At 43.7% G+C, this 12,588-nt stretch overlaps 1 protein-coding gene across 3 annotated transcripts in view; it reads left to right on the forward strand.

Annotated features, from left to right (window-relative positions):
* Positions 1-12,588, forward strand: part of COL12A1 (collagen type XII alpha 1 chain) — a 413,394-nt gene that overhangs the window by 387,042 nt on the left and 13,764 nt on the right. For all 3 annotated transcript variants that reach the window (XM_033936132.1, XM_033936135.1, XM_033936133.1), the window contains 2 exons: positions 2,834-2,869; positions 3,456-3,522. In XM_033936132.1, the coding sequence (XP_033792023.1) occupies positions 2,834-2,869; positions 3,456-3,522 (103 nt within the window). The remainder of the gene's footprint in view (positions 1-2,833; positions 2,870-3,455; positions 3,523-12,588) is intronic.

The raw sequence follows: 12,588 nt of genomic DNA on the forward strand, positions 1-12,588 counted from the left end.
ACGCACCGGATGCAAAAGCAGGTGGTAGCGGCTAGCGCGTGTGGCAATTTAGCGTGCGCTATTCCGCGCGTTAAGGCCCTAGCGCGGCTTTGTAAAAGGAGCCCTTAGGAAATTGGAAACGTCTAATTTAGCCATTTCAAATTATTCCCATTCTTAGCAGCACTATCCCCTGGGTTCTATATATGGCGCACAAATTTGGACGTGCTCCTGAAATGCGTACTCAGCCTAATTGGCTAATGAGCTTCTAACCGTCAACAATTGGATGCTAACAACCAATTGCTGGCGTTAATTGGCACTGATTGGGATGCACATGTGAATCTGATTGCGCGCCACTTTATTATGCTGGGCGCCCAAAATCCATAATGGAAAAAGGAGGCATGGCCACTGAAGAACAGGGACGGGTCAGGTTTGTTCTAAAAAGTGGCGCATAGTATTATAACGGGTAAAAAAAAAGCCCACCCCTTTGTGAATGCATTTAACTCATAACCCCCTCACCCTAAGAACTCTGAGTAACTCCCTAAGCTCCTACTTGTCCTTGTGTCTGTTATTTTTTTTTAATTATTTATTCATTTTCAAACTTACAATAAGTGTGACAATATGTCCAAACAAATTAACAATAAATATATCACTTAATAATCATCAATGGTACAAATAATATACTCTTATCACCCACCCTTCCCACACTTTCCTATCATATAATCAAATATCTTGTACAATATGTAATAGTAAAATTACACCCCCTCAACCCCTCACCATTGAACTTGTAAATTTAAGGGAAACAATGTCATCTAATCAGTACAATACTTTGTTAATGGCTCCCACACATCTTGAAATTTCCTGAAACATCTCCGCTGTATTGCAATAAATCTCTCCATTTTATAAACATGACATAAGGAATTCCACCAGAAATTATAATTTCATCTACTCCAGTTTTTCCAATTATACGTAATTTGTTGAATGGCAACAACAGTCGTTATGAGTAATAATTTGTTATTATTTGTAGAAATCAGAGTTTTTGCTCTCATTGCCATATCGAACAGCACAGTATCATATGATAATGCCGCTGGGTTGTCCAATAAACAATTAATTTGGTCCCAAATTGATTTCCAAAAATTCATAGTAAATGGACAATAGAATAATAAATGATCCAAAGTCCCTGCTTCGAGATGACTTGTGTCTGTTAATTTTAGATTGTAAGCTCTCCTGAGCAGGGACCGCCTCTTAAATATGTTGTTGTAGAGTGCTGAATATGCGTTTCAGCTCTATAGAAATGTTAAATAGTAGTTGTAGTGGTAGTCAGTATCAGTGGCGTAGCAAGGGTGAGAGGCATCCAGGGTGGTGGTGCCCCTGCCCCCCCCTCTTCTCCGCCCCCCCCCTACATGCTCCTTCCCTGCAACCCCCACTGCCGCACTTCCCTTCCCCCCTTACTTCTGTAACGTTCCTGTCACGCCTGCGTGGGCTCTCCCTTTGATATTACTTCCTAGGCGCGGGTCCATGCTTACACCGGGAATAGAGCTGGCATGAGTGCAAGCGCCCAAGTGCAAAGTGGAGGTGTGTGCAACATACAGCAGCTCCGCCTATGTTCTGTCTGTGCTTTTTATCTATGCAAGCCCCCTTCCAAATATCAAGTGGTATCTGCGGAAGAATGCTTAGGCGGAATATTGGCACCTATGCACATCTGTATGTGCTTAAGTGTAATTATTCTAAACATTTGCACACATAACACATGCATACATATAAAATTCTATAAAATAGTTTATAGAATTGACTGTCAAATGTATGAGGCCCCTTAGCACAGTGTGAAACATCTAACTGCTGTTTGACTATCAACCTCTTCATGTCAAATGTCAACTCATTGTTCAGCAAATATATGCAGAAAATATTGAAAAGGTGACTGATTTCTCTGATTAAAAAAATGAATGGTATAAATCAGGGGTGTCCAACCTGCGGCCCCGTGAAGTATTTTGTGTGGCCCCGGTCGAGGGCGATGCAGTGTTTTCCTCTGCTGCCCCCCTCCCCCCCCCCCGGGCGTTTAACGTCTTGCCAGCTCCCTCCTCTGTCTTGCTGCAGCATTTGCGCAGCCCCAGAAACATTTTTTTGGGCCAATGCGGCCCAGGGAAGCCAAAAGGTTGGACACCCCTGGTATAAATTAAAGAACTAAGACCAGTACTGGCCAGACTTGCACAGTCTGTTTCCCGTACATGGCAATTCAGTTTAGGATCGTCTGAGGAGGGTTTCAACGGGAACTCCAGTGATTTGGAACATGAGGACAGTGCTGGGCAGACTTTTATGGTCTGTATCCGGCAAATAATGAGATGGTTTTGGATAGGCTAGAGCAGGGGTGGGCTACTCCGGTCCTCGAGGGCCGGAATCCAGTCGGGTTTACAGGATTTCCCCAATGAATATGCATGAGATCTGTTTGCATGCACTGCTTTCAATTCATATTCATTGGGGAAATCCTGAAAACCCGACTGGATTCCGGCCCTCGAGGACCGGAGTTGCCCACCCCTGGGCTAAAGTGAGCTTCAATGGCAATTCTAGTAGTTGGAACCTAAGGACAGTGCCAGGAAGACTTCTGCAGTCTACGTCCCAAGAAAGACAATGGAATCATGAATCAATGCATGCGACTGCTGAGCAGACTGGAAGGACCGTTCACGTCTCTGTCTGCTATCGTTTACCATGTTACTATGCTACTGTGTTATAAGTACGATCCGAATCACAAATTATTTGATTATTTTCATTTTTCTATTTAAAAGATTACTATGTAATGGATTTTATTGACCTTGATCTCATGAATTAAAACAGGATATATATATATTTTTTTAAATCTTAGGGTCCAGCAGGATTGAAAGGGGAAAAAGGCGAAAGAGTAAGTGTGTCTAAATATTCTTTTTCATATTAGTTTCTTATCTTTTATAGAAATAACTGGTTGTAAGAAAGGTTTGGACAATTTTCTGGAGGAAAAGTCCATAGTCTGTTATTGAGAAAGACATGGGGCAAGCCACTGTTTGACCTGGATCGGTAGCATGGAATATTGCTACTCCTGGGTTTTGGCCAGGTACTAATGGTGGCCAATCCAGGTCTAGAGAACTGGGCTTGATGGACCTTTGCTCTGACCCAGCATGGCTATTCTTATGTGAGCCAAGTATAGGACAATCAAACCCTTGTAACATCACTTATGAGGTTGGCTCTGAGGCACTGTGAAATGATGCATTATGACATCACAATCTCAGCTCTGGAATGTTGCCCTCATTGGGGTTCCGGAATCTTGCTATTCTTTGAGATGCTGGAATGTTGCTGCTCCTTGGGTTTTGCCCAGGTACTAGGGACTTTGATTGCCCACCGTGAGAAGAGGCTATTGGGCTTGATGGACCATTGGTCTGACCCACTACGCCTATTCCTATGTTCTTACCCACATTCTGCTACTAAAATGCTTTTTTGTACTTACTTTTAAGGGTGATATGGCTTCTCAAAATATGATGCGAGCTGTTGCAAGACAAGTCTGTGAGCAGATGATAAACGGTAGGCTTGCTTTTACGTGTTCTCGTTTTTCCCATACTCTTCATGTCACAAGTTTTAATGAGAAAAGTGTGCTCGTATTGTGGAAGAAGGTGCTCACTCCAGAAGAGAGGGCAAAGAAATTAGAGAAAAGTGTTCGTGAAGGTAGATCTACTTGATTTAAGGATAAAGATTCATTTTCTAATATTTGTCAGAGCTTGCAAGCATGAAGGTGAATTTTGCATAGATTGTCTCGGTAGGAAAAGGGATGCCCAAGTCTGGATTTTTCACAGTTTGCAGAGTGTCTTTAAAAAGGTTGCTGACCATGGAGCCCTTTGTAAAATATATGTAAAAGCATGTGAAACCCCGTGTAGTTTCCAGCATGTTCAGTACAAAGGAACACATTTAACATAGCTACATAATAAATGTCAACAGATAAATATGTGGTTACTTTATTTACTATACCATACCATACTGCGAGAGGCACGTCCTGTAGGCATTCAGCCAGAACCTCTCTTCCTCGCCGGCACCACCTCCCCCCCCACTGGTGGCTCAGGACTCTGTCTGGAGGGCCTCCGCGTATGCACACGACGTCATCGCGTTGACGTCCGCACATTTCCCGATGCCCTCCAACAGCGGCCCCGAGTTTAGAGTGCCGCAGCTTTAGAGAGTTTGAGAGACATTGGGTTAGCGCTACAACCTCAGTACCCTGAGGTTTTGGGTTCAAGCCCTGTGCTGTTCCTTGTAACCCTGGGCAAGTCAATTAATCCTCCACTGCCGCAGGTACATTAGATCAGTGTTTCTCAAATCGGTCCTGGAGTAACCTTCTTGCCATGTCATCTCCTTGGAAGCCGTTATGTGGAGTCCCGCAGGGATCACCTCTGTCCCCTATTCTTTTCAACATCTATATATGTACTTTGAAACTTTTCCAACTCTCTCCCTTTGAACCATTATATACATATGCAGATGACATCCTTGTCCTTCTTTAGATAGATTCGAATTTTACTAACCTCACTGAGAATATAACAGAATGCATAATGAAACTCCAATCCTGGGCCCTCACTGTACAAATGAAGCTGAATGAGTTCAAAACAAAAATTACTTTGGCTTGGCCCAAAATTAGATCAGCTCCCCACGCTCATTTCATTACCTTCTAGTCCAACACTGCAGATTGAATTCTCAAGCAAAGTTTTGGGCATCATTATTGACTCTACACTTTCATTTAATGACCATCTCAACTCTCTGGTAAAAAAAAATGTTTTTTTAGTCTACACATGTTGAGATCCTGCTTCCTTCAACAACATTTTGCTCTCCTTGTACAATCAATCATTCTTTCCAGGCTGGACTATTGCAACTCCATCTATTTAAGTCTAACCAAGCAAAGTCTTCAAAGATTTCAGCAGATCCAGAATACTGCGGCTAGGTTGATCTTCGTAAAAAAGTAAATTTGATCATGTTTCCCCGCTTCTGTCAAAACTTCACTGGCTTCCAGTAATTTCTAGGGTTCACTTTAAGTGTGCCTGCCTAACATTCAATATCTTGCATGGCATTCTTCCTCCTCTAATTCCACTATCTTGAAATTCTACGTGACCTGACACTACCAGATCCATCCAAAAACTTAAATTATCTTTCCCCTCATTAAAAGGCATTATCTATGCTGGAAAATTAGGGAAATCTCTTTTCTTCAAAATCACTGAGCTTTGGAATAACTTTCCTGCCCTGCTGTAGAATCTGAGCTCCTTCCAATTATTCTGAAAGCATCTGAAAACTTGGATATTCTCAAAAATATAAATCTCGCTACCCTCTTTATAATCACTAATTCTTATTATGTTTTTCCCTTCCTTATATTAAAGTTCCTGTAAACCGTGCCAAGCTCTATCTTTATGGAGAGGATGCGGTATATAAACTTAAGGTTTAGTTTTCAGAATACACCCAATAAAACAGGGGAAGCAATTCCACAAAAACAAACAGGCAAGAGCAAAGTGGAAATGTCCAATCAGATTGGTGCACAAAAAAGTGTCTTTCAACTCATCTGATAAATCCAATGGTCTTTATTAATCCAAATTAGCTCATACATCCAAAGCAACTCAACGACTCGACATGATCATGTTTCGGCCACCCGGCCTGCATCAGGAATCTTAGGAGTCTTTGGGTGAAGCAAAGCTGTGTTATTCTGTGGTGTTACAGATTTGGAGCAACGGTTTGTTCGTTTTGCTTTAGACCATTTGAGACTATTTGATACCCAAAGACTCCTAAGACTCCTGATGCAGGCCGGGTGGCTGAAACATGATCATGTCGAGTCGTTGAGTTGCTTTGGATGTATGAGCTAATTTGGATTAATAAAGACCATTGGATTTATCAGATGAGTTGAAAGACACTTTTTTGTGCACCAATCTGATTGGACATTTCCACTTTGCTCTTGCCTCTTAGTTTTCAGAATATCCACATTGAATTTGCATAAACTTGATTTGCACACACTGCCTCCATTCTGTGCAAATGTATTTCGTGCATATTCATTGTGGATATCTTGAAAACCTGACTGGCAAGGGGGAACTCCAGGACCGATTTGAGAAACACTGCATTAGATACATTGTGAGCCCACAGGGACAGATAGGGAAAACGCTTGAAGTACCTGTATGGAAACCACTTTGAGTGTGGCTTTATAACTACAAAAAGGCAGTATACAAGTCCCAATCCCTTCCCCTAAATGCTCTGAATTTTAGAGGTTTTAATTTGTAGTCGCACTGGGCCTGATTCTATATACAGTGCCTATGGCGGTATATAAGAATTATTATTATAATGTCAATCAAATTTAGGCACTGTTTATAGTATCGTGAATTGTGGCGACTAATTTGACGTAGGCGCCAGCGAGCATCATAATATCAGGCACTGGTATATTAGGCAAGGTTTTCATGGCCTAATTTACTTGTGCTTATTAATAATAATAATAATAATAACTTTATTATTGTATACCGCCACACCACTTAGTTCTAGGCGGTTTACTTCAAGAGGACTGTACTGTACAGATTAATACCATACTGGAGGCATCAATTCCATTGACGTATGAGGTAGTTATATGTGGAACGTTATTGCATATTAAGCCCCCCATGGACCGCTATAAATGCCGGCTTTTCCTTATTATGACCGGGATAGCCATGCAAATGATTACTCGCAATTGGAAGAATTGGGATCGCCTTAGTTTTCCTTTCTGGAGCTTGTGCTTAACTTATAAATATGAGAAAATGAATGCTGACATGCTGGGGCATAATAAGATATTCAAATTAGTTTGGGGTCCATTGACGTCCTTTGTAGATTTGCTATAGTTGTACGTTATCTTTATTTTCCGTTGTTTTTTTCACCCACACATCCAGGGAGGGTGAGAGCGGGAAGAGGGGGGTATGTCTTTTGTTTTGGTATTATTCCTGATGGTAATGATGGATGGGGGAGGGAATTTTTATCTTTTGTATAGATACTGATTGATTATAAATGCTCGGTTGATTATCATTATTTGTATATAAATTGTATTGCACTTTTTGTTGGCATTAAAAATGAAATAAAGTTAAAAAAAAAAAGAGGATTGTACAATCAGCGAACATAGACATCATAGAAAACAGCAATGATAATTAGGTTACAAGTTTCACAGTTAGAAATTCAACAATAATTGTCGGGTTACAAATTTGTCAAACAAGTAGGTATTCAACAGCTTTCTGAAAGAATAATAAGGGCTCCTTTTACTACGCCGCATTAGGGCTTTAACGCACGGAATAGCGCGCGCTACAATGCCGCATGCACTAGACGCTAATGCCAGCATTGAGCTGGCGTTAGTTCTAGCCGCGTAGCGCGGGGTTAGCGCGCGCTAATCTGCTGCGTGCGCTAAAAACGCTAGCGCATCTTAGTAAAAGGAGCCCTAAGACTGAGCTTGTGGCATCAAAGTACTCCACCAGGTATTCCTTTGTCCTGCCTGTAAAGCAAATGTTTTTTCTAAGAATCTCTTGTCGCGACAAGCTTTTGGTGTCGGGAACGCAAACCAATCATTTTTTCCAGGTGCTCTTATTAGACTTAAATATTTCAAAACGAGGGGTAAGATAAACAGGAGCCAAACCGAATATTGCTTTAAATATTGTTTTATGTATTAATTGTGTATTTAAAGTGCCTTCTTCGTAGTGTTTATGTCTAAATTAATTGTATGGCACTGACAAAGTTTGAAAATTAATAAAGATTAAAAAAAAAAAAAAAAAGCAGATGCAACCAAACTTAACCCTAACGCCTACTAGCGCCCACTAGTTCATGCCCAAACTCCACCCCTAACCGTGGCAATGTTTGGCTAGTTGCGGGTAGGCGCCTCAAGGTAGTCTGAAAATTAATTTTTTTTTTCTAGTTCAAACTTTTTATTGAATGATTATTTTAGCAATACATAAGAAAACCAAACAAATCTACAATTCCAAAATGCATCAATATATAGCTTATCCGATCAAAACAACAGGATGAGGTACCTCAAAGAAATACAGAGAATGGACTAAAGGAGGAAATCAAGGATGCCCCTGTACAGGTCATTGGTGAGGCCCCACTTGGAGTATTGTGTTCAGTTTTGGAGACCGTATCTGGCGAAAGACGTAAGAAGACTTGAGGCGGTCCAGAGGAGGGCGACGAAAATGATAGGAGGCTTGCGCCAGAAGACGTATGAGGAGAGACTGGAAGCCCTGAATATGTATACCCTAGAGGAAAGGAGGGACAGGGGAGATATGATTCAGACGTTCAAATACTTAAAGGGTATTAACGTAGAACAAAATCTTTTCCAGAGAAAGGAAAATGGTAAAACCAGAGGACATAATTTGAGGTTGAGGGGTAGTAGATTCAGGGGCAATGTTAGGAAATTCTACTTTACGGAGAGGGTGGTGGATGCCTGGAATGCGCTCCCGAGAGAGGTGGTGGAGAGTAAAACTGTGACTGAGTTCAAAGAAGCGTGGGATGAACACAGAAGATTTAGAATCAGAAAATAATATTAAAGATTGAACTAGGCCAGTTACTGGGCAGACTTGTACGGTCTGTGTCTGTGTATGGCCGTTTGGAGGAGGATGGGCAGGGGAGGGCTTCAATGGCTGGGAGGGTGTAGATGGGCTGGAGTAAGTCTTAACAGAGATTTCGGCAGTTGGAATCCAAGCACAGTACCGGGTAAAGCTTTGGATTCTCGCCCAGAAATAGCTAAGAAGAAAAAAAAAAAAAATTTAAATTGAATCAGGTTGGGCAGACTGGATGGACCATTCGGGTCTTTATCTGCCGTCATCTACTATGTTACTATGTTACTATGTTACTATGACTGAATTCAAAGAAGCGTGGGATGAACACAGAAGATTTAGAATCAGAAAATAATATTAAATATTGAACTAAGGCCAGTTACTGGGCAGACTTGCACGGTCTGTGTCTGTATATGGCCGTTTGGTGGAGGATGGGCAGGGGAGGGCTTCAATGGCTGGGAGAGTGTAGATGGGCTGGAGTAAGTCTTAACAGAGATTTTGGCAGTTGGAACCCAAGCACAGTACCGGGTAAAGCTTTGGATTCTTGCCCAGAAATAGCTAAGAAGAAAAATTTAAAAAAAAAAAATTTAAAAAAAAAAAAAAAAATTGAATCAGCTTGGGCAGACTGGATGGACCATTCGGGTCTTTATCTGCCATCATCTACTATGTTACTATGTTACTATGTATGGTTGCGGAAGCAGCTGGATGGAAACTGTCAAGAAATTTCCAGGGTGATACAGGCATCCTAGATGGCAGAGTGGAGAGATGACGCTTTTCAATAACATATTGTTCATGTTTATTATACAAACACAGTGAGTTCCACCAGAAAGTATAATCTAAAGGTGAGGCTGGTTTGAATTGGTTTTTAACGGTGTTTTCAATTACCACATAAATTAAAAAAAATAATGAAGTTTGATGCCTAACTCGGCAGGCGCACCAATCTAGGCTCCTACTGGCAGGTACCATTTATGGATCAGGGCCACTGAGACCTGATATTTATTTTTTGAGCAACTGATTTGAGGGGAAAACTATCTCTGTGGGCTCCTGTTAAGATGTCTTATTTTACTGCCAACCCCAGCTGTTAGAAACCAGGACCAATTGTATAAAATTGGCCCTATGCTTACAATAGCATGATTTCATAGTAAAATAACATATCCTGACGGTAGCCCACACTGATTACTAAACCCTTCACATCCTACAGATGCCACTATAAACAGTTGAACACAACTCCACTGAGAATCTCAGGGAAAATTGCACCCTGGTTTTTGAAATCGTTTTTGAGTAATTGCATTGCACGCAAGAATAAGATGAAAGCCTGCTTGTAATTGGATTTTTACTTAGCAGGGGCTTTTAGGGGGGGTCGAGTTAGATGGGTTAGGATGAAGGGAGTTCAGTGGGTTGGGTCAGAGGAAGTAGTTGGGGGAGCGGGGGGTTAAAGGTTTTTGTGATGGTTTATCGATATTTGTCACACTAGAAAAATCTGCTCCAGGTCTCTTAATCAACACAAAACAGCGCTTACATAAAACTGTTTCCAAAAACAATATAAATACTGTATACTGAAATGCTTAATTGCATAGGGTGGTCAAATCATTTATGGAGAGACTCATAGAACAATTTTATCGTAAGAATCTACCAGGGCATCCTAGGGCGCACCATAGGTTTTACCCCTCACATCATTCATGTAAATGTATTTTAATTACAGTGGTACCTCGGTTTACGAGTGCACCATTTTGCGAGCGTTTTGCAAGACGAGCAAAACATTCGCAAACTTGGTGCCTCGTAAACTGAGCTTGCCTCGCTGTATGAGCGCCCCCCCCCCGGCGATCCGGCATCCCCCCCTCGCTCGCATTGCCCCCCCTCCACCACGATCCTACTTCCCCCCCCCCCCCGAGCAGTCAATGACACCCTTTACCCGACTTGGCACCAGTGCCGGCGCCCGAAGATCCTCCCTCTTCTGGCGCGGCCTGGGCTGGGCGGTGCGTTGGAGATCCTCCTTCTTCTGGTCTGGGCTGGGCTGGACTGGCTTTGAGCATTTGTGCATGCTCAAAGCCTTCTGATCTCGCTCTCAATCTCGGAGAGAGCGAGACCAGAAGTCTTTGAGCATGCGCAAATGCTCAAAGCCAGTCCAGCCCAGCCCAGCCCAGAAGAAGGAGGATCTCTGACGCACTGCCCAGCCGCGCCAGAAGAGGGAGGATCTTCGGGCACCGGCACTGGTGCCAAGTCGGGTAAAGGGTGTCATTGACTGCTCGGGAGGGGGAAAGTAGGATCGCGGTGGAGAGGGGGGGGCAACGCAAGCGGGGGGGATGCTGGTTTGCAGGGGAGGAGTTTGGAACAGCGTCGGATTCCTCAAGGGGGGGGAGAATGGAGCAGCGCCGGTAGCCTCGTGGAGGGGGGGGGAGGAGGTGGAACCAATCAAAGCAGTTTCCCTTACTTCCTATGGGGAAACTTGCTTTGATATACGAGCAATTTGGTTTACGAGCATGCTTCTGGAACGAATTATGCTCGTAAACCAAGGTTCCACTGTATATGAAAAATGCTTTTCTGTGGGGGAAACCTCATGTAGATATATTACACTATAACACTCATGTGGTGCTCTTAAAATCCTTATTATTAGTTCTTAAATCAAGTAAGAGAGGAAATAATGCTTATCTTTGAAAGCTTGACAGGTACCATTTATCCTTCCTGTGAATGGGGTGCCAAAACGGATTGCCCTACAGCAGGGGTGCCCAACACGTCGATCGCGATCGACCGGTAGCTCAGGAAGGCAACGTGAGTCGATCCCCATCCCGGGCTCCGTGATAGACTTGTGTTGCCGTCCCGAACTACCGGGCCTATCAGCCTTCCTCTCCCCGACGTCAAATTCGCCGAAGCCGGGCATTAGGCTGTTTTTTGTCATTTCGGGAGGTGGGGGGGGGGAGGGGGAGCGTGGCAGCGGCAGCGGCATAAGCAGCCTGAAAAAGAATTTATCCTGGCTGGGGTCGGTGTCATGCTCCGGAGCTTCTACAGCCTTCCTATCTCCCTCTCCCTTCTACCTGCTTCCGGCCACACCCCCTGCTCCGCGGCTCTCTTCGGCAACTCAGCAGCAGCGATCGACACAAGCTTTTGACATCGGGGCCTACCCTCTGCGAGTCTCACTTGTTTCAACTTCCTTTTTCCACAAAGGCGGGACTCGTAGAGGGAAGGCCTCGATGTCGGCAGCTTGTCTTGATCACCGCTGCTGACGAGTTGCTTAAGAGAGCCGCGGAGCAGGGGGGTGTTGCCAGGTGCAGGTAGAAGGGAGAGGGCCAGATGCAGGACTCGTGGGTGAGGGAGGAGAAGAGAGAGAGAAAGAGAGAGGGGAGGGAAACAAGGAAATATTTCATACTGGGCTGGGCCGGAGTGGAGGGAGGGTGGAAAGATTCTGGCTACAGGGTGCATTAACAAAGGAAAAGGGGGGAAAGCTGAAAATGGAGATAGTGACACAAAGAAGAGAAAGTGTAAGCAGGACCTACTGAATAAGGATAGAGATACAGAGGGGACATGAAGAGGAGGTGAAATAGAGACATAGAAGTAATGCTGAAAAAGTGTGTGTGTGGGGGGGAGATAAAGACATTGAAAGGGCAAATGGTGAACATGGGGTAAAGACAAGGACAGAGACAAATGAAGATTCTGAAAAAGTGGTGAGATAGGGATATAGGTGAGATGGACACAAAGAAGGGTGATGCTGGAAAATAGGTGGAATGGTAATTCTGACAGACACAGAAGGGAAATGCAGGATCAAGGAGAGATGTGGCTCAGGCTGGATGGAATGATGAGAAATGCCTTGTTGGCCCGGAACTTCCTCTCCTATGTCAGAATTGACGCCAGGGAGCGGAATGCTGGTCAGCGCGACGCTTCTGCAGGGAAAGCTTGGGACGGCGGTGGCTTGGGGACTATTCCCCGATGGCAGTGGCAGCAAACCGAGTGGCTTGGGGGAGGGCACGGAGAAAGAAAGAAAGGGGGCAGACAGGGAGATAGAAAGAAGGGGGAACAGGGAGACAGAAAGAAAAAGTTGGGGGAGAGAATGAAGTCTGGAGGAGAGGAAACATACAGGAGG

This window comes from Geotrypetes seraphini, chromosome 3 (genome assembly GCF_902459505.1).
Source record: "Geotrypetes seraphini chromosome 3, aGeoSer1.1, whole genome shotgun sequence".
NCBI classification, from domain to species: domain Eukaryota; kingdom Metazoa; phylum Chordata; class Amphibia; order Gymnophiona; family Dermophiidae; genus Geotrypetes; species Geotrypetes seraphini.